General features: G+C 44.7%; 1 protein-coding gene across 5 annotated transcripts in view; it reads left to right on the top strand.

Annotated features, from left to right (window-relative positions):
- Positions 1 to 18,469, top strand: part of LPIN1 (lipin 1) — an 84,572-nt gene that overhangs the window by 16,712 nt on the left and 49,391 nt on the right. For 3 of the 5 annotated variants that reach the window (XM_081856930.1, XM_081856933.1, XM_081856931.1), the window contains exon 2: positions 9,943 to 9,999. In XM_081856930.1, the coding sequence (XP_081713056.1) occupies positions 9,943 to 9,999 (57 nt within the window). Of the gene's footprint in view, positions 1 to 9,257; positions 9,374 to 9,753; positions 9,809 to 9,942; positions 10,000 to 14,201; positions 14,479 to 18,469 lie in introns of those variants that run through there. The other 2 variants (XM_081856932.1, XM_081856934.1) reach the window with 2 other exon arrangements.

An 18,469-nucleotide genomic window follows, 5' to 3' on the forward strand; every position in this document is an offset into this window, starting at 1 on the left:
ATCGTTAGTATTTTTTCCAGAGGACCCCAATGTCTTCCCTCGTGATAAAGCTTCAGTTTTGTGGAAATCACATTTCTCAGCACTTAACTTCCAAATTACAGTGGTAGCTCAGGTTACATATGCTTCAGGTTACATACGCTTCAGGTTACAGACTCTGCTAACCCAGAAATAGTGCTTCAGGTTAAGAACTTTGCTCCAGGATGAGAACAGAAATCGTGCTCTGGCGGCGCGGCAGCTAAAGTGGTGCTTCAGGTTAAGAACAGTTTCAGGTTAAGTACAGACCTCCAGAACGAATTAGTTACTTAACCTGAGGTACCACTGTATTGTTGCTAATAGAGAAAATGATTAGAAGAATATGACTGAAAAAAAGAGAGAGACTGGTTTAGACACAGAAGAAGGTGAGATGGGCCTTAGTGGAAAAGCACTTTCCATCTTTGGTTCTGGCTCTTTATTCTGAGATTTAACTCATTTCCTCAAATACCCAGAAAAGGCGGCTAAAACTTCAAAACAATTTCAGAGGATAGCACTCCAACACGAAAGTAACTCTGTACAGGAACTATAGGCTGAACTAATATTGCATCTATGATGATGAAATGCTGGGTGCAAGAGAGAAAAAATATGTCAAAGGCATCATGGGCCAGTCAAGAGAGTCATCCACAGACTATAAGAAAACGACATTTAATCTCTATTGGTGGGAGTGGTAGGGTCAAAGTTTGCTAGCAAGTTATGCAAGCTGCTGAAGGTGGTGACCAGACTCAAAAAACTGGTTTAGGCTGGTAAGGGGAACTCCAAATTCACACAATGTGATCTCAGGTTCAAAATACTAAAACTATAATTTGTAGCTTTACCCATTCAGGGTAAGTGTGGTGAACCTTCTCTGTGCTCCTCCCAATAGTTCCTCATGCCCCAGTAAGTGTGGAGCATATCTGGAGGGGCCAATAGTTCCCCACACCTGGGAACTGAGCCTAGGTTCCCTTTGTGTCTGGTGCTTCAGTCCTCGCTCAGCTGCAGTAGATCCGATGGCTGTAACCAACTCATCATCCACAGGGGACTCTAGCACTGCTCTTGTGGTCCTTTACTGGAGACCTTTGAAAGTCACTGTCAAGTAACTTAAGGCTACGTTGTGCTCAGACAATTTGCCTAGAGGATGGCCATCTCCATCTGTCCAGAGCTCAAACAATGGGTGGGGCAGTGCTCTTACCTCTGTGATGTTTACAAATGTTTTAACAGGGGCTGAGAGGCATTGAATGAAAATACTGTTAGAGCTTTGCAAACGGCTGAAGACTTGTTCAGGTTTTCAGCCTCAGATCCATCTTCCTCTCCCACCCTGCTTTTCTTCCTTGCCAGCTTATTCCCATGATACATTCTTTGCCTGACACAATCGCAAAGAAATGTTTACAAGAAAACTGGGAAGATCTAGACCAGTGGTGTCCAAACTTTTTTCAAAGAGGGCCAGATTTGATGAAGTGAAGGGCCGTGAGGGCCAACCAAAGGGCCAACCTAAGTAGTTGAGCTTTTTTATAGGACTGAAGTTGTTGAGGTTTATTTAGGATTTTACCCCAGGAAATATACTGCCACAGGGGGCAGATTAAACTGTCCGGTGGGCCGGATTAGGCCCCCAAGGCAGAGTTTGGACATGCCTGATCTAGACAAACATCTCTCCCAGCCATAAGCTTCCGCAAGGCTTTTGTGCTCTGCTCATGGCCATATTTACTATCAAGTGCACATGGGCAGAAACAAACGGCTCACTGTGCTTGTTCCCAGAACAGTACAAGCTGAGTATTGACATTTGAGTGATGAATGCTTTTTGTTTCGCGTTCTCCTTGGTGCGTGTTGCCCAGAGATCCTGTGCCTGTGTTTTCACATCTCAAACCCATTCTTCGCAGCTTGTAAACATGAGCATTGACCTGAGGTGAGCTCAGCTGTCAGGCTTGTCTGGCCACAATGTATGTGCCAAAGTCAGATGATACATGTTCCTCTTAGTGTGGAATCTTAAAAAGGGATAGGAACAGGTTTAGCCTGAGTAAAAGCATGTGAAACAGGAAGATAGGTCCTGTAGTCTATCTATATAAAAGCACAGGTGAGGGGTGGGGAACCTCAGGCCCACAAGCTGAATGTGGTCCTCTACGCCACACCCCTCACCCAGGCCACACCCCTCTCTGGTCCTGTTTTGCGTTCCAAGGGTTTTTGCCTGGCTGGAATGTGTCCTTGAACACTGATCATGCTTCTTGCTTGCATGAATGGAGGATAAAGAGTAGCATGGGAGAAATGTGTAGGATGTAGAAAAAACTATACTACTATACAAAAGTGGAATTTACATCTCCTTTTGCTACTGGTCCTGACCACCACTGGCTTGTGATTTGGGGTGGATGCTGCCAGGTTCCCATTCCAAAACACAGCAAGGACTCTTACTTGAAAGCAAGGAAGAGATTTCCATTCAGGCTGATAGTGGTGAAAACTCCACAGCAAGCCCAATTCCAGAAGATTCCCAAAACATGACCTAAGCAAGAGGTTCATAACGTAACAGAAGATATGAAGCTGTCCCAACATTTCACACTGCCCTCCTGCCAAGCTGTTAAAGATGAGGCAGGGTGAGCTGACCCAAGAGTTTGGTGCATGCACACATGCACGCTCCATTTGGGCTGATGTGTCTGATACCACTTATGAAGGCAGTGCCTTGTTCTTCATGACATCTTCTGCTGCCATCTTCTCTTGTTCTGCCCTTCCCTCTGGCTGGTTGCAGTCTGCTCCTCTCCCTGGTGAGGCTGTGTGCTCCACTGGAGGGGCAGAGGAGAAAACCATCAAAGCTACTTTCCCCTCTCTGACATTTAGGTTCACAAGGGGAAGACCAGTCTTGCAGCCCCTTATCTCCTCTACCTCCTTTTCCCTCCTCTTCCTCCTGGTCCATCTGGGGCTGCCAAGGGGCTCATGACAGTTGCCCACCCACATTTTCCCTCTACCAAAGTATGCCCCCAAAGCAGAGTCGCTGAGCATGTGCATGTTTACATGTATACATTTTCTTGTGGGGTAGCCATGTTAGTCTGTTGCAGCCAAAGCAACCAAGACTATGTTGTTGTTGTTTAGTCGTGTCCGACTCTTCGTGATCCCATGGACCAGAGCACACCAGGCACTCCTGTCTTCCACTGCCTCCTGCAGTTTGGTCAAACTCATGCTGGTAGCTTCGAGAACACTGTCCGTCTCGTCCTCCGTCGTCCCCTTCTCCTTGTGCCCTCCATCTTTCCCAACATCAGGGTCTTTTCCAGGGAGTCTTCTCTTCTCATGAGGTGACCAAAGTATCGGAGCCTCAGCTTCACGATCTGTTCTTTCCAGTGAGCACTCAGGGCTGATTTCCTTAAGAATGGATAGGTTTGATCTTCTTGCAGACCATGGGACTCTCAAGAGTCTCCTCCAGCACCATAATTCAAAAGCATCAATTCTTCGGCGATCAGCCTTCTTTTTGTATATTCACAGGCTCGGGGCAGAGAATACACTAAAGGCAGGTCATTTGAGGATGTTGTCACTGCTTCCCCACCCTTCCTATGTGTGTGTTCTCTGTATGCTGTTTGAACATCTGGATAAGACTAGACTCAGTGATTCTAGAAACCATGAACCCATGTTTGTTTATTTTAACCACATCGAGAAACAAAACAGTCTGGCATTCTGAGGTTTTCATTGTTTAGTGCACTTATAGATATTACTACTTTATAATTAAATGAGTCTTCATCATCTTTTAATTTCAATAACAGCACCCTAAAGGATCCATAACTTCTCTTTAATGGAGCTATATATTGTATCAGAGAAGCAATTTTCTGCTTAATTTATTGCTCATCCTAAAAGGTTTGTGGATATCAACTCTGTACTTCAGTACATCATTCAATCCTGTTTTTTTCTGCATATTGCTAACAAAATTCACAACAATACTGTATAAGTAAATTATTGTCAGCCTGATAATCAGATCAGTTACCTCACTCACTCTGGGACATTTTTGAAACTCTAGGAATGTCATACTTTTATTCTTCTCAGAATGGGATCATTAATATAATTAATATCATTCTGCACCTAAACTGATTCAGCTGGAGTTTCATTAATTGTTTTCTGATAAACTAATAAAATGTTAGATAACTACTATGCCAATATTTATTCACTTACTGGCCTACGCAAGGAGAGGATATTCAATGAAACATCTTCAGAGGAATATTTAACTTTATAGCTGGCAAGGTCTGACAGTAGAATTTGGCAAAGGAATGTTTTTAATAAACTGGGAGAGATCAGTTTCCTCATAATGCAGCCGCTGTAACAAAACAAATGGATTTCTCAATGGCTATATGACATCATGCTCTACCTCATGCTCAAATAAAACAGCTGCATCAGAAATCAATAATTCAAAGAATTATTATGCCATCAAGTCTCTGTGCTTTGGCCCTCTGCGTCTCACTCTCTCTCCTTTCCTGGGCTGAAATCTAAACCTTCTTTGGGCTGGGCTGGCACGTATGTGTGTGTGTGAATTGGGCAGAGATGTCCCTCTACTCAGGTCTGCTACTAGTGCTATCCATGTGTTATTCTTGGAGAAGGCATTTGTGTTGAAGCAAGAGTGGGGGGGGGGCGTCTGTGTCAGCCCACCCCCATGTTGCATCCCTGGACCAAACCCAGCCATAAATGCCTGTGTGTTGTGATTATCGTCATGGATGTCAGGGGGTGGGGCTAGCCCTGGGATGTGATGTCAGGAGTGGGGCCAGCAGTGCAGCCCTACTCCCGTTGCTGCGTCATCCCACGAGTGCCAATACACACAAGCAACATGTGACTACTGTCCAGGAGACAAGCTGCTGTTCAGTTTACAAAGCAGGTTGGGCCACATCCGCATATGGATCTGTCGTGTAGCAACAAGATGCCGAGCTCTGCCCTTGTACCCAGGTCTCTCTTGGAGACACAAGACTCCCTTTGCAGTTTCTGATTCTCATTCTCTTTCAGTTCTTTCCTAGTCAAACTTTTGATTGCTTGGGTTACTTTGTGCTGCCCATTGCTGCAGACAGGTGTTCCATGTTGCATACCCTCCAACATTTCTCTGGTGAAAATAGGGGCATTCTATTCCATCATCATTTTATTATTTATACCCCACCCATCTGACTGGGTTGCCCCGGACACTCTGGGAGGGTTGCAGCATATATAAAAACATAATAAAACTATACAGGGCTGACTTCTAATGGTTGTATAGTTACTTATCTCCTTGGCTCGAGAGTCGTATAACTCCATACCCTCCAACATTTCTCCAATGAAAATAGGGATGTCCTAAGGAAAAACGGGACATTCCGGGATCAAATAAAAAACCAGAACAGCTTCTGTAAATCCGGGACTGTCCCTGGTAAAACAGGGACACTTCGAGGGTCTGATGTTGCCTTTGAATCTATTTTCTTAGATCCTGTAATTATATCTACTGAACACGGATGTGTTTGCACAGGTGTTTGTGAGACATAAAACAACTCTTTTTTTTTAAAATAAATGAGAATTGGTACTTGGTCACAACCTGAAATCCTGTGTTCTCTGCAACATTCTGGATTCAAATGCGACTGTGTGGGTCTGTATCTGAGTGTTGTGCTCTCTGGATGTTATTTATAACTCTGCATTGCAGAGGAGTGTCAAGTGGCGTTCAACAGTGCCCTTGGCAAGGTGCCCAGCTTGTCACGGGCTGGTTATATCACTACATGAAGAAAGTTGTTTTTGAGGCTGAGCATACAGTGTTGTTTTCAAAGAATTGCCATCGTCAGCCTGCTTCCAAAGGCTGCGCGATTGCGTCACGTATTGTGACATGCTGCTCGGCTGCCAGACCCAAACAGACTCCTAGGCCCAGTGCCTGAGCTTTAGAAGTACATTTGAATGGATGCGCACAGGCCCAGCACATTGATGGAAGAGCAATGTGGCTCACTTTACCTTTCAACACAAACCGACCTTATTCACAGTTCCTGAAAAAATACGCCAACAGGAATGGAGCTTACCTCTGAATATTCAGCAGTCATTTCCATGTATATTGCAAACTAATTCCCTCCCTCCCTGGAATCAAATAACATGGAAATAAGCACTAAACTTGTGCTATATCCCAGTATATTTCTAGGAGTCCATTTTACGTTGTGTGAAAGCTCAAATATAATGAACAGAAATGAACCATTATGGAAATGTTGAGGGAAAATGAACGAACTGCCATGAGAATACTGCTTTCCTGATGTATATTTTGCTCTAGGGGACTTAGTGTGGTCAGAATCGAGTTTTCACTTCCAGAGTTAACACTAAATACATTACTTTTGGTAAATGAGCCACCATAGTCGCTAGAGGGCCGTGAAAAATTGTGTCCCGGGCTTTTTAGACTCGTCTACCCATGTACTAAAGGTAAAGGGACGCCTGACTGTTAGGTCCAGTCATGACCGACTCTGGGGTTGCACGCTCATCTCGCTTTATTGGCTGAGGGAGCCAGCGTACAGCTTCCGGGTCATGTGGCCAGCATGACTAAGCCGCTTCTGGCGAACCAGAGCAGCGCACGGAAACGCCGTTTACCTTTCTGCCGGAGCGGTACCTATTTATCGACTTGCACTTTGAGGTGCTTTCGAACTGCTAGGTTGGCAGGAGCAGGGACCGAGCAATGGGAGCTCACCCCGTCACGGGGATTCGAACCGTCAACCTTCTGATTGGCAAATCCTAGGCTCTGTGGTTTAACCCACAGTGCCACCCGTGTACTATCTGAAACCAAAGGGGCATGTTGGTTGCCAGATGTGACCCCCCCTCCAACTCTCCTACCCCACTACCAGTGTTAAGAAAGTTATTCAGGAAGAAGACTGGATTAGGCCAATTGCCATCTTGTCAAGCATCCTGTTCTCACAGTAGCCAACCAGATGCATGTGGGAAGCCCACAAGATAAAATTAGTGTATGTGCAAGAGACATTATAGAGGTTTTCTATAAATATTTTGAATAAAGCATAAATCACATGCAGAAATAAGGCCATAGTGATTTCAATGCTGGTGTGCATACAGATGCAACACATTTACTCTTCTGCCTAGCCTGGTCAATCTCACATCATAGAGTCATACAGTTGGAAGGGAATCTGAGGGTCATCTAGTCCAAGCCCCCTGCAATGCAGGAATACGCAGTTATCCCATACAGGGATCGAACCTGCAACCTTGGCATTAGCATACTCTGACAACTTTACGTTTTACTTTTGTTTCAACTAAATAATGGGCATTATCCCACCCCAAAATTAAGCACTTTTAAGCCCAGCTGAACTAATCAGGAGAGATTTCTGCACAAGCATTTAACCTCTCCTCTTGAAATCAATGGGACTGGAAAGCTCTCAGTTTGCCTGGATTTTACTCAGACCATCTATTGACCCATTGGCATTTCAGCCTCCGCAAGTTGTTAGCAAAGCAACCTAATGACAACTTTAAATTATTTCATCAGAGTCAGTATTGGTACTTCCGCCCGGTGATTCCACTGCTACCTCAGGGCAGTATGATGACTTTGTATAAACACATGATGAAAGCAGAGGGCTGTTAATTGGAAGGCGCTTGGGCCTAATTATTTTCTTTACAATATTGAGCAAGATATTTAATATCATAGTTTCCTCAGTCTCCTTATCTGCAATACCAGGTCAATGGCCACCTCTGGCCAAGTGTTGTAAAGCTCATTACACTGATTTTTTAAATTTAAAAAACAGCATCTGCAGTTGTACACAGGAAACCTCTGCAGAAATTTGTGTTGTGATTGGTTGATGGCAAATGACCCTTTACTAGGCTTCAGTGACCCGTCGAAAGGCTACTTGGCAGGTCGAGACACAACAGCAGAAAGAGGTAACCTAGGTATAACCCTCCAGGTGTCCCTATTTTCTGGGGACAGTCCCAGAATTAGAAAAGCCATCCCAGCTTCTGATTTGATTCTGGAATGTCCCCATTTCCCCTGCCAGTGCTGCCACCATGAAGCTCAGGGTGGAAGATGAGCTGGCACTTTTCTTGAGCAGTGGTGGCAATGAGGGAGCCTTCTGCTGCCTCTCCATGGCCAACGGCTTCCTCCTCCCTTGGACAGCTCTTTGTGGCTGCTGGAGAGGCTGCCACCATCAAAGTTCAACCCTGTGTGATGTGTCAACTCTGAGGGGCAGGTGGAGGGCAGGGAAGAAAGTGGGAGCAGAGTGGATTGCAAGGAGTCTTAGTGGGGTTTTTTGTTTGTTTTGTTTTTAATGCTTTGTGTGCCTGCGTTTAATCTTGCCCCTTTCTAAAATTTATTTATTGGTATGTGTTTTCCTTTTTGTAGATCTACCAAAGAATCAAATCATATCAAACTGGGATTAAGGGCTTTCCTCAGGACGATGGAGGGCGTGTGTGCTCTGTCCCGTTGGTGGAGTAGCGGTAGCACTTGCCCATCTTCTGACAGGAAATGCTTTGTTGGGAGGTGACCAAAAAATGGGGGGTTGAAGAGGGTCAGTTGAGGAGAGTGAAAAAAAGTCTCTATTTTCCTCCCAACTCCCATCAGCCCTAGCAAGCATGGCCAATGGCCAGGATGATAGGAGGTGGAGTTCCCCAACATCTGTAAGGCTGCAGGTTCTCCATCCTTGCCCCGGAACACCTAATAGGTTGGTTCTAGATTAAATCAAAGTATTTGCTCCAAGTATGACTGCATCTGGTTGCAGCAACCCACGTTCTCCGCAGTTAATGTCAGAACCTGTCTAATTACCCTACTTATCTCCCTTAGCTATGTGGCCTCCACAAAGCACTGCTTTTTGTTACCCACAATCTAATTTCAGTGAGATTGTGCCAGTATTTGTTTACTGATGCACTCTGAAATTAGATTGCAATCGAAGGCTGTGCCTGAAAAGTATTTAGCACATTGCCGAGTGCTCTTGAAATAAAACAGGATTTTTGTTCATCAGCTGAGAACCAAATGTGAGACAGACAAGCCCTGGTTGTGAACTTCTGAGAGGCAATTGGCTGCTGCTGTTTGAAACAGACAGACCTTTATAGTCCAATTCACCTGGGAAGTTACAGTGGTACCTCTGGTTAAGAACTTAATTCGTTCTGGAGGTTCATTCTTAACCTGAAACTGTTCTTAACCTGAGGTACCACTTTAGCTAATGGGGCCTCCTGCTGCTGCCGTGCGATTTCTGTTCTCATCATGAGGTAAAGTTCTTGAGGTACTACTTCCGGGTTAGAGGAGTCTGTAACCTGAAGCATTTGTAACCCAAAGCATTTGTAACTCGAGGTACCACGTATTATGTTCTCAACAGTCATCTATGGAGAATGGAGAGGCCCTTTGCAGACACTGACTTGGATCCTAAGTGGACTTAACATTTATGCAAGGAAAGTTCCCTTGTCTCCAACTCCCCTGAAGCAACTTCAATAAAGCCTAACTCGAGATCAAAGGACCAGCCCGAACAATATGGGGTATAGGGTGTGAGGTAGAGGAGATGCCCCTCTGATGTGTGTGAGTGACATCTGCACCCCACAGGGCGTGCCAATGTGACGCACATGTGCACTTGCCGACGTGACATGTGCATGCCCTGGGCACCCACTGTCGTGGGGCAAGGTTGCATGCCTGTTTCTGCCCATTCCCTGCAACAACTGCCACTCTTTGTGCCATATTCTGTACCGTTCTGGAGGGCTCCTCAATCTTCAGGTGCAGCTGGGAGGGGGGCAGCTTGGGGGAGGGGTCCACAGTGCGGAACTGCCTTCTGCTAACCCAAGACCACCCCTGCACACAAGGAACCCGGTGTTTTCAAACATATATGGCTAACAGGGCTTTCTTAGCGAACACCTGAGAAACCACTTTGCAGCAGAGGTAAAGATTTACAACAAATGTGTAGAGAAAATACTTGTGTGTAAGAAGAGCCAGAAAACTCCACAAGGAGTTTGCAGATAGGAGTACTAACAACGGATTACACTTAGCTGAATGACTCTTTTTGTTTGTTTCAGATTCCTCTGATGAAAGATCCTGGCTGGATCCGAAATGTCTGGACTTGCAACCTGAATGTGAGTTTTTTTTTTAATCTTCTATTTGCATTGATTTCATTGATTTCATTGGCTGATCTAAGATTTGTAGGCGTTGCGTTCTGTGGTTAAGCAGGTGAGTTGTACCATGCTCAGCAGATCAAGAATAAGCAGACTCCACATAAAACATTATGGGGTTTTCCCCTCAGCGGCAATCAACTCACATTCACAAACAAGGGAGATTAGAATCTGCAAAACAGGCATGAGAAAGCCGCGAGCTAAACTTATTGCAACCCTCCATACTTAAGTTGTTTTCAAAATGAGTCATCTGTGCCACCTCATATGGTTCTTTGTATGGGCTGATTAGCTCATAGCCAACCACAGTGATTGTGTCACATGCCAGGAGGAAAGCCTATCAGAGGAGAAACAGTAGAAACAGATGTTCTCAGGTTATAATGCTCATGCTAAACACAGCTGGAAAAAAGCCACATACACTGGGAGGGGAAAAGCTGCTACTACATATCAGCAAATATGGACCTGCTTCGAAGGTTGATTATAAGTCAGTTTCAGTTTCTTTCAGTTTCTTGTTTCTCTTTTTCTTTTAAATAAGTTTTATTAGGGTTTACAGAGTAAAATACGAAGCTTAATATCAAATATCTTTTCCCCTTTTTATTTGAACCAAGACTTTGATCTAAATACAGTGGACCCTCTAGTAACATACTGCACTGGATACGTAACTTTCGGGTTGTGAACGTGGCAAACCCGGAAGTGTATACTTCTGGGTTTCGCTGTGCGCGCATGTGCAAAAGTGCTCTGCATGTGTGCACAGAAGCAGCGCCTCTGCCTATGGACTTTTAGGGTTGCGGACGGACCCTGGAATGAATTTAATTCGTATCCGGAGGGTCCACTGTATAATAAAAACATAAAGAAATCAAGATGGGAGAAAGGAGTAGAAAAAGAGAGAAATAAAGACCCACCCTTTTGGCTCCCCCCCCACTCCACTGTTTTTGTCCCTCTACTTTCCCCAGGAAAACTCGCTCTTTAACACTGGCTCAGAACAAATGGCAATTTGGGTTTTCTGTGGATAACCATTGGCTCTGATTCAGCAGTAAAGAACAGGTTTTCGGAGGGAAATCACCAGAGGAAAAAGAAAGTGATTGGACACAACATTTTAAAGCACAGACCTGTGCCTGGAAATGTGGCACAAAAAGAAGCCTGGGTGAGACCTGTGTTAGGGCGTATCCACAATTACCTTTCCTGCACTCTTTCCGAGCACAGTCCACAATTTAAAGCTCTGTGTCTGATCCCCTTCGTGTGTTTTGTTCCAGAGCTCTCCCCATGCAAACCTGCTCTTTAAAGCTCAATCGGAGCAAATGTCAATCTGCGGGGGGGACCCAAATTGACGTTGGCTCCGATTTAGCTATAAAGAGCGGGTTTTCACAGTAAAAGCTTGGGGCGAAAAAGCAACACTCTGACACGGAGCGTTAAAGCATGGATCTCTGCCTGGACAGAACAGAGCAAAATATAAGTGTGGATAAGCCCTTAGTCTGTTGCAACAAAGTGTTCTGTGGGACTTTCAAAACACACACATTTATTATGGTGTAAGCTTTTGTGGACTGCAGTCTACTTCATCAGATGCAAGAAAATATTATATTTGGCACACACAGCCGCTCTCTGTCCAAGTCCATGAGGAAAAGGGTGGTATTCTTAGCTTGTGGGATAGCGCAAGTTTTGGCTTGGAATCCTAGGCACCCTTTATTTGGGAGTCAGCCATGCTAGAGACCGTGGAAAACCTCTGAGTAAACAGGCACTGTATATTTCTTTTGTGGTTGTTCTATGGTACTTTATAGCTTTGGTGCTCTTAAGCAGGATTAGCAGCATCAGGAAATATTTTCTTATCCTTGCCATGGGAAAATATTCTCTGGGAAAACAAAGGCTTTGCTTAAAAATGTACGAAGAAGTCTTTGCCTGGCATGCACTCAAGGTTTCCTAGTTTCTTCACCCCCTCTTTGATGTTGTCAGAAAGTATTTTATTTAAAACAAAAAGTGCAGGCTTGGGAGTGCAGTGCAAATAATAGACTGATGGCACTTGTCTGAAGTGGAAGGAAGCCACCCTAACCCCTCAATCCCTCAGTGTTAGAGCTTTCAACAGTACTTCTGTTTTATGCACGGTTCTGAAACACGGGTCAGCATTTCAGCTCCCACATACATGTTGAGTATTGTTACTTTCCCCACTTTTGGGTGGGTGTAACTAGGGTCAGGTCACTGGAAGTGGGATATCTAATCAACAGAGGCACCAGCTTCTCCAGAGGATCAGGGATTTTTTAAAACCATCATCATCACTTAAATAGAGATAGCGCCTGCATGATATGTAATGAGACAGAGCTCCAAAGCATAGCTACTGCCACACTAAAATTCCCAATTTGCGCTCTGTGCAGAACAGACCTGCTGATGAGATGGTATCTGCAGGAGTCTCTCTCTTGCAGATCCCAGTGAGCAGTTGGTGAGGCAATCTTTTTGATATCCTGGTCCCATTTTGTTTTAGATATCCTAGTCCTCTTAGCCAACCCTCCTAGTTTTTTTAACGGGTGACCCTGGAATATGAAGTTCCAATGGCTCCTCACTTTGGTCATGGCATGTGTCATAAGCACACAGATATCCCTTAGTCTTATTCCAGCAAACATTACTTATTCTCCCATCTCCACTCTGTGCAGGTGGGATTTCTTGTAATCCTCATTATCGCAGCTGCCAAAGATGGCAGCCAATCAGGGCAGAGTTCCAACAGGAAAAGGAAGTGCTGAGCTGTTGCATAGCAACGCTGGCGCTAGTGTTGACGTGCTTTCTTACTGCTGGATGTCAGTGGTTCTTTTTTTCAGTTTTCTAGACTGGGCTACAGAAAGGCACATGTGTTCTCAACCTTAAGAAGTCGTGGTGGCAAGCTGTAGTGGAGTTGCGAGTCAGGGAATGATCTTCTTGGTGTATACGTGCGAGGTATCTGAAGGGTGTCAACTGCAACTACTGCCTGTACCAGAGATGTGGGGCCTATGGTACCCCAGATGTGGTTTGACTACTACTCGCATCATACCGAATCACTGTCTATGCTGGATGAAGCTGATGGGAGTTCAGCATCTTCTGGAGTGCCACAAGTTCTCCACTTCTGGCTCACCACCCTCTTTTATCAGACAAGGGCTGCAAACCTATATCCACTTACCTGGGAGTGAGCCTCACTTACTTCTGAGTGGACATGCTGCAGTATAAATTACCGTATTCCAACAGGTCTAAAGAGTGTGCCAATGCAAGAGTGTTGCTTCACGGTTTGGAATCTTACCCCTGCCTTTGGGCTAAAGGGAAAGGCAGAAAAGCACTGTGGGCTGGAACCAGTTTTGCAGTTTGAATTTGGGAGAGGTGGAGAGACTAAAGAGTTTTAGGTGGAGCCAGCTAAAACCAGGATGCAGAAGCTGCCTGAGGTGTGCTGGGCTGTGACAGAAAGGTTTTCTGTCTCCAGCTTCTATATTTGTTGGTAAAAAGAATGATAAATGTCACTATTAAGTCTTCAGTGAGTTCTTGTTCAAAAGGAAACTAACAAAATACATTGAAGTCGGTATAGAAATAATGTACATAAATGTCTGTTAGGAAAAATAAACTGGGAGTGCTTTGTATAAAAGGAAAGTAACATAATACAAAAGAGAACGTAATTCAGAATCTTACTCTGTTCCCACAGCTAATGCTAATTTAGAAGGAAGTACTTGTAATCCACAGGTGGCGCTGTGGGTTAAACCACAGAGCCTAGGACTTGTCGATCAGAAGGTCGGTGGTTCGAATCCCCACGACGGAGTGAGCTCCCGTTGCTTGGTCCCTGCTCCTGCCCACCTAGCAGTTCGAAAGCACGTCAAAGTGGGAAGGTAAACGGTGTTTCTGTGTGCTGCTCTGGTTCGCCAGAAGTGGCTTAGTCATGCTGGACACACGATCCGGAAGCTGTACGCCGGCTCCCTCGGCCAATAAAGTGAGATGAGCGCCGCAACCCCAGAGTCGACCACGACTGGACCTAGTGTCCAGGGGTCCCTTTACCTTTACTTGTAATCCTTAACTAGACCAGGAGTTAAAATCCCATTGATTCTCTCATTTTCCTTCCATATCTTCCCTTCCTCTCCTCACTCTCATTGAAAGTACTTCTGAAAACATCATTGTCTTCCTGTGGATGATGCCACAATGAAAGCTTTTAACAACAGGGGTTTTCCTAAGACAGGGGCAGCTGGGAAGGGTGGAGGCCAGGCTTGAAGGATTTAAGGGGAGAGGGGGTGTGGTGGAAGGATGGAGAAAGAATAAGAGCCTGGAAAAGAAAAGATGGCCACCACACAAATTGGGAAGCCTACACTAGGCTAATTCAAATGGAGAGCCCCAAAGAACTTAAGACACCCCCAGTTCTCCACCCTCAAGAATCCAGGTACAGACAAGCCCATCCAGCATGTCAAGTCTCCCAGTCATTATCAATTACAAGCAGATCTGATGAACTAGACCAAGGTGAGAATGCTGTTTGAAATGGTATAAAATGAGATACGTATATGTCTTTTGTTGCTTTTAAGACAGTCAGGTTTGCCAGTTTCTTTTGGGCTGGGTGGGGGAACCAGCCCTCGTTCTTGGTAATCTGAAACAAAAGTGAAGTGTAAAAACTTGGACGATAGACACATTCTGAAAGGGCACAGAACTAAATATACCGTAGTTCTGCTTTGGTGTTGCTTGCATTTGAGAATTTCTGCTAGAAAAATGCCCCCCCCCCCCATGAAGGATTTCTCCCTGAAAATGTGTTAGGTGTGGAATAAAGCCCATTTCTAGTACCTGGAGTTCTTCCCCTCTTTTTCTGCATGTATTTAGATATGCCCAGAGCAGAACAACCTTTCTTAGATATGTGTTATATATGTGAAGGTTGGAAAAAAACCTATAAATGCAATCTGTTCTTTTGCATGCCATAGATAACTGGAATTGCTAACAGGTTCCTAAAAGCAAATGCTTGAGAACCTCAAGGTCTCCTTGTGACACTAATATTTGTTTCTGATTATCTTCCTTCTTCCCACTTGTTTACCGCTTCTGTCCATCTGTCCAGATTTCTGGCAGTATGTCTCTGTGCCTCTCACCTGTTTCCTGTACCGAGGTTGTCTTTGAGCAACCAGACTAACCAGTTCAAGAAATCATATTGTAACCTCCATGGCTGACCTAGCACAACAGCAGAAATGCAGAAAGTGTGGTTGAGGGCAAATGCAGAATTTATTTGACCTGTCTGCTTATGCTTATCTATGCATCTGGGCCAGCGCTGCTGGGTTATGTTAGCTGAGAAGTAAATCTCACTTGGTTGGAGCAAAATTCTAACGTATGGCAGTCAATTTTTCAGAAGCCCTACTGCACGTATGTGGAAAACTTAGCACATTTTAGGTGGGTTGGGCATGGAGCTAATTGTAAGCTCCCAGCTCCACCTGCTTCCATATGTTCAGAATGATGCCTAAATTTGTGCTTACCATGTGTGCATTCCGATGCATGGCAAAATTTGCACACCATTTAGACGTTATGGTGAGTATGTCAATGTTGGTGAATTTTCTGTACAGGGCCTATTAGAGGCAACTCTTAAGTTATGGAGCTGATTCGTGAATGAAAGGGAAAGTATGGGAAAAGTACATGTACAGGAAGCAGAAGTTCAAAGTTGCACTCCCCAACATCTCCAGTTAAAAGATATCTCAGCAGAACTGAGAAACAGCCTTGGAGACTTGGCCACCAGTCAAAACAGACATCAGTGGGCTAGACAGAGGAAATCGTGTGACTTTGTAAAAGCAGTGTTATATGAAAATACTGGGTCATTGTGGAAATGGCAGGGTTTTTAGAACACAGAACGCCAGCAGTTATTGATCATAAATTCAGCTAGAGAAAACTTGTCTGTCAAAAAGAGGCTTTTGGCTTGTGAGGTTGAACCTATTGCCAGAAATGTCTGATGAATACAAACCTTTGCCTTCCCTCTGTAAATGAATATCCTTGTGTATGAATGATTGCTAGGAAAATGATAAAGAGTCAGCAAAAAGAATCTTGAAGCGTTGCTCTGTGGGGATACAGACACAATTCCTGGGATTCTAGCTGTCCCAGAAAGCATCATTCCATACAGTCTGAGCATTTTAATTTGATAACAGAGGAATTTTGCTCCATCAGTATCTTTATATTTGGGGAGGGGGGAGCAGGACAGTGGGGGCAGTGACCCTTCCTGAATTTCAGATCATAAAAACCATAATGTAAGAATATAACAAATGCAAGGTTCCATCTTCATTCAGCATCTCATCAATCTAATTTTCCCACTTTATTGTTCCAAAGCTATTGTTATTACGGGGCTTAAGGTTTCTAGCTAGATATACTCCTAACCTTTTTGGCTCACCACAGTTGTTATGAACAAATTCAGGCTGCCCTGCGTTGATAATATTGCCATAGTAGTCAGCTAAAGTAAGATATGAAGAGAAAATTATTGCAACAAATGCTCTTAAAGCACACTAATTTTCAATTTACTGGGCCATAAAACCTTCCTGTGTGCATTCTTCTTCCCATCCATCCATCCATCTGAAATGGCAGCTCTACATCCACCCCTAAAAAAAGATTACTTGCTGAATTACTGAATCACATTTTGTTCCCTTACAAATCTTACCAGAACCGAATTCAGCAATTCACCTGCTTTATGGAAGCTAATTTAAAAATAATGCCACGATGTCACTTTGTATAAGGTGCGTCTCCCCTAGTTTTTAAAGAAACAGGCCAGCAATTTTGCTCCTGTCAAAGTTAATAGCAAATCTCCCATTCATTTGAGTGGTGCAGGACTGCAACCAATTATCATGAATAACACAGGCATTACCTACCCTGGAAGATGCGGGTATAAAAACAGGCTGGTTCTTGGTACATAATCTGGTTTCTACTGGTTCATTAAAGCTTTTCCTGTTGTGAAGTGTTGCAAGACCTTTTACCTGAATGTGCCTGAGCGCATTGCAAAGGACATCTCTATAAAATAGGCAAACTAAAACAAAACAAAAAAGAATTAGGAGTACAGGAAGCTGTGTATTTAGCTCAGTTTTGTCTACTACTCTGGCCGGCAGCAGTTATCCAGCGTCTCAGGCAGAGAATCTTGCCTGTCTGGTCTATTTTTGACCGCTGATGCCAGACCTTGATACTAGGTAGACTCTACTGCTTGCCAAACATAATGATGTACCATTGAGCTATGTGGCCCTTTCCTGAACCATAAATGTGATTTATTAAAGTTGATTATTTACCTAGGGACAAAATTTATGGAAGCTTGCTTGCCTCCTTCTTGACAAAAGTTGTCTTCAACTTCTGCCCTCAGAAGTAGGCACGGAAAAGTTGCATTGCTGATTACTGCACGGGTATTGTTGTTGTTTTAAAAAACACCGTGCTGTCCCGTCCTTGTTTTGTTATTTTTATTTTTTCAGTGCGTGCATGCAGCTCCTCCCTGCCTTTTGTTCCTCTGCTTTAAACAAGCGCCCCTGCCCACACACATTCCTGCGAGCTTGGATCAGGACGTCCCTCCTCTCCTTTCGTTCCAAGATTGGCTGCGGTAGCTAGGAACGTGCGTCGTCTCTCACACCGCCCGGGCCTTGTTTTTGCTTCCCTTTTACACCAGGCAAGGGAGAAGCGATTGCTCAAACGCGAAGCCAGCACGTGAAAGGGAGACACTCACGGCAACGGAAGCGGCAGGCAAATGTGTTAAAGGGTCGGCTGTCAAGCTTCCTGAACTCTCATTTATTATAATGAATTTGCCATTGATCGCGACTCCTCGTCTCTCCGCCTTTTCTTTTCACCCAGACACGTGAAAGCACGATCGTAGGTATACCTACGATCCTGTTGGAAGAGGCGTCGGTTGCAGAAACGCAAACAGGATCGTATACCCACGACCGTGCTTTCACGTGTCAAGGTGAACAACGGACTTCTGAGCACTTTGAAGAGATGTCAGTTGCAGAAACGCAAAGTGCTCAGAAGTCTCTTCCTCCCCCCCGCACTGGTTTTTTTTTTTGGGGGGGGGGAGGTTAAGGGATATGAACGTGAGAAAGCCACCATCTTCCTTGTAAGCCAAACCCCATTCAAAACCCATCCTTTTGAAATAAATATCCCTGTTTTGGGTATGTACCCTGCGAACTATTCCGTTTCCAGATCATGTAGCGAAGGGGAGAGGCGGCCCCCCCCCAATAACTATAAACCCATAAAAATACATAGCAATCTGAGGTTCTGCTCCCCTAACAAAAGACCTCCCCCCAAAAAAAAATCCTGGCTACGCCCATGCTTCAGATTGGTTAAATTCCCCTTTCGAATTTAATACCAGCCTGGGGACAATGGTGTTTACGCGACACGTGCCTCGGAAACTCATGCAAACAACATTCCGAGGCCCCGCCCCCTTGCGTTCTGCCAGCAGCGCGCGGACCCGCCCCCCCCCCATCCGCGTTCGGCTGAGGACACGCCGCTCCCCGATTGGCCGCGGGGA

The sequence above is a fragment of the Podarcis erhardii genome (genome assembly GCF_964252035.2).
Source record: "Podarcis erhardii genome assembly, chromosome: 3".
NCBI lineage: Eukaryota > Metazoa > Chordata > Lepidosauria > Squamata > Lacertidae > Podarcis > Podarcis erhardii.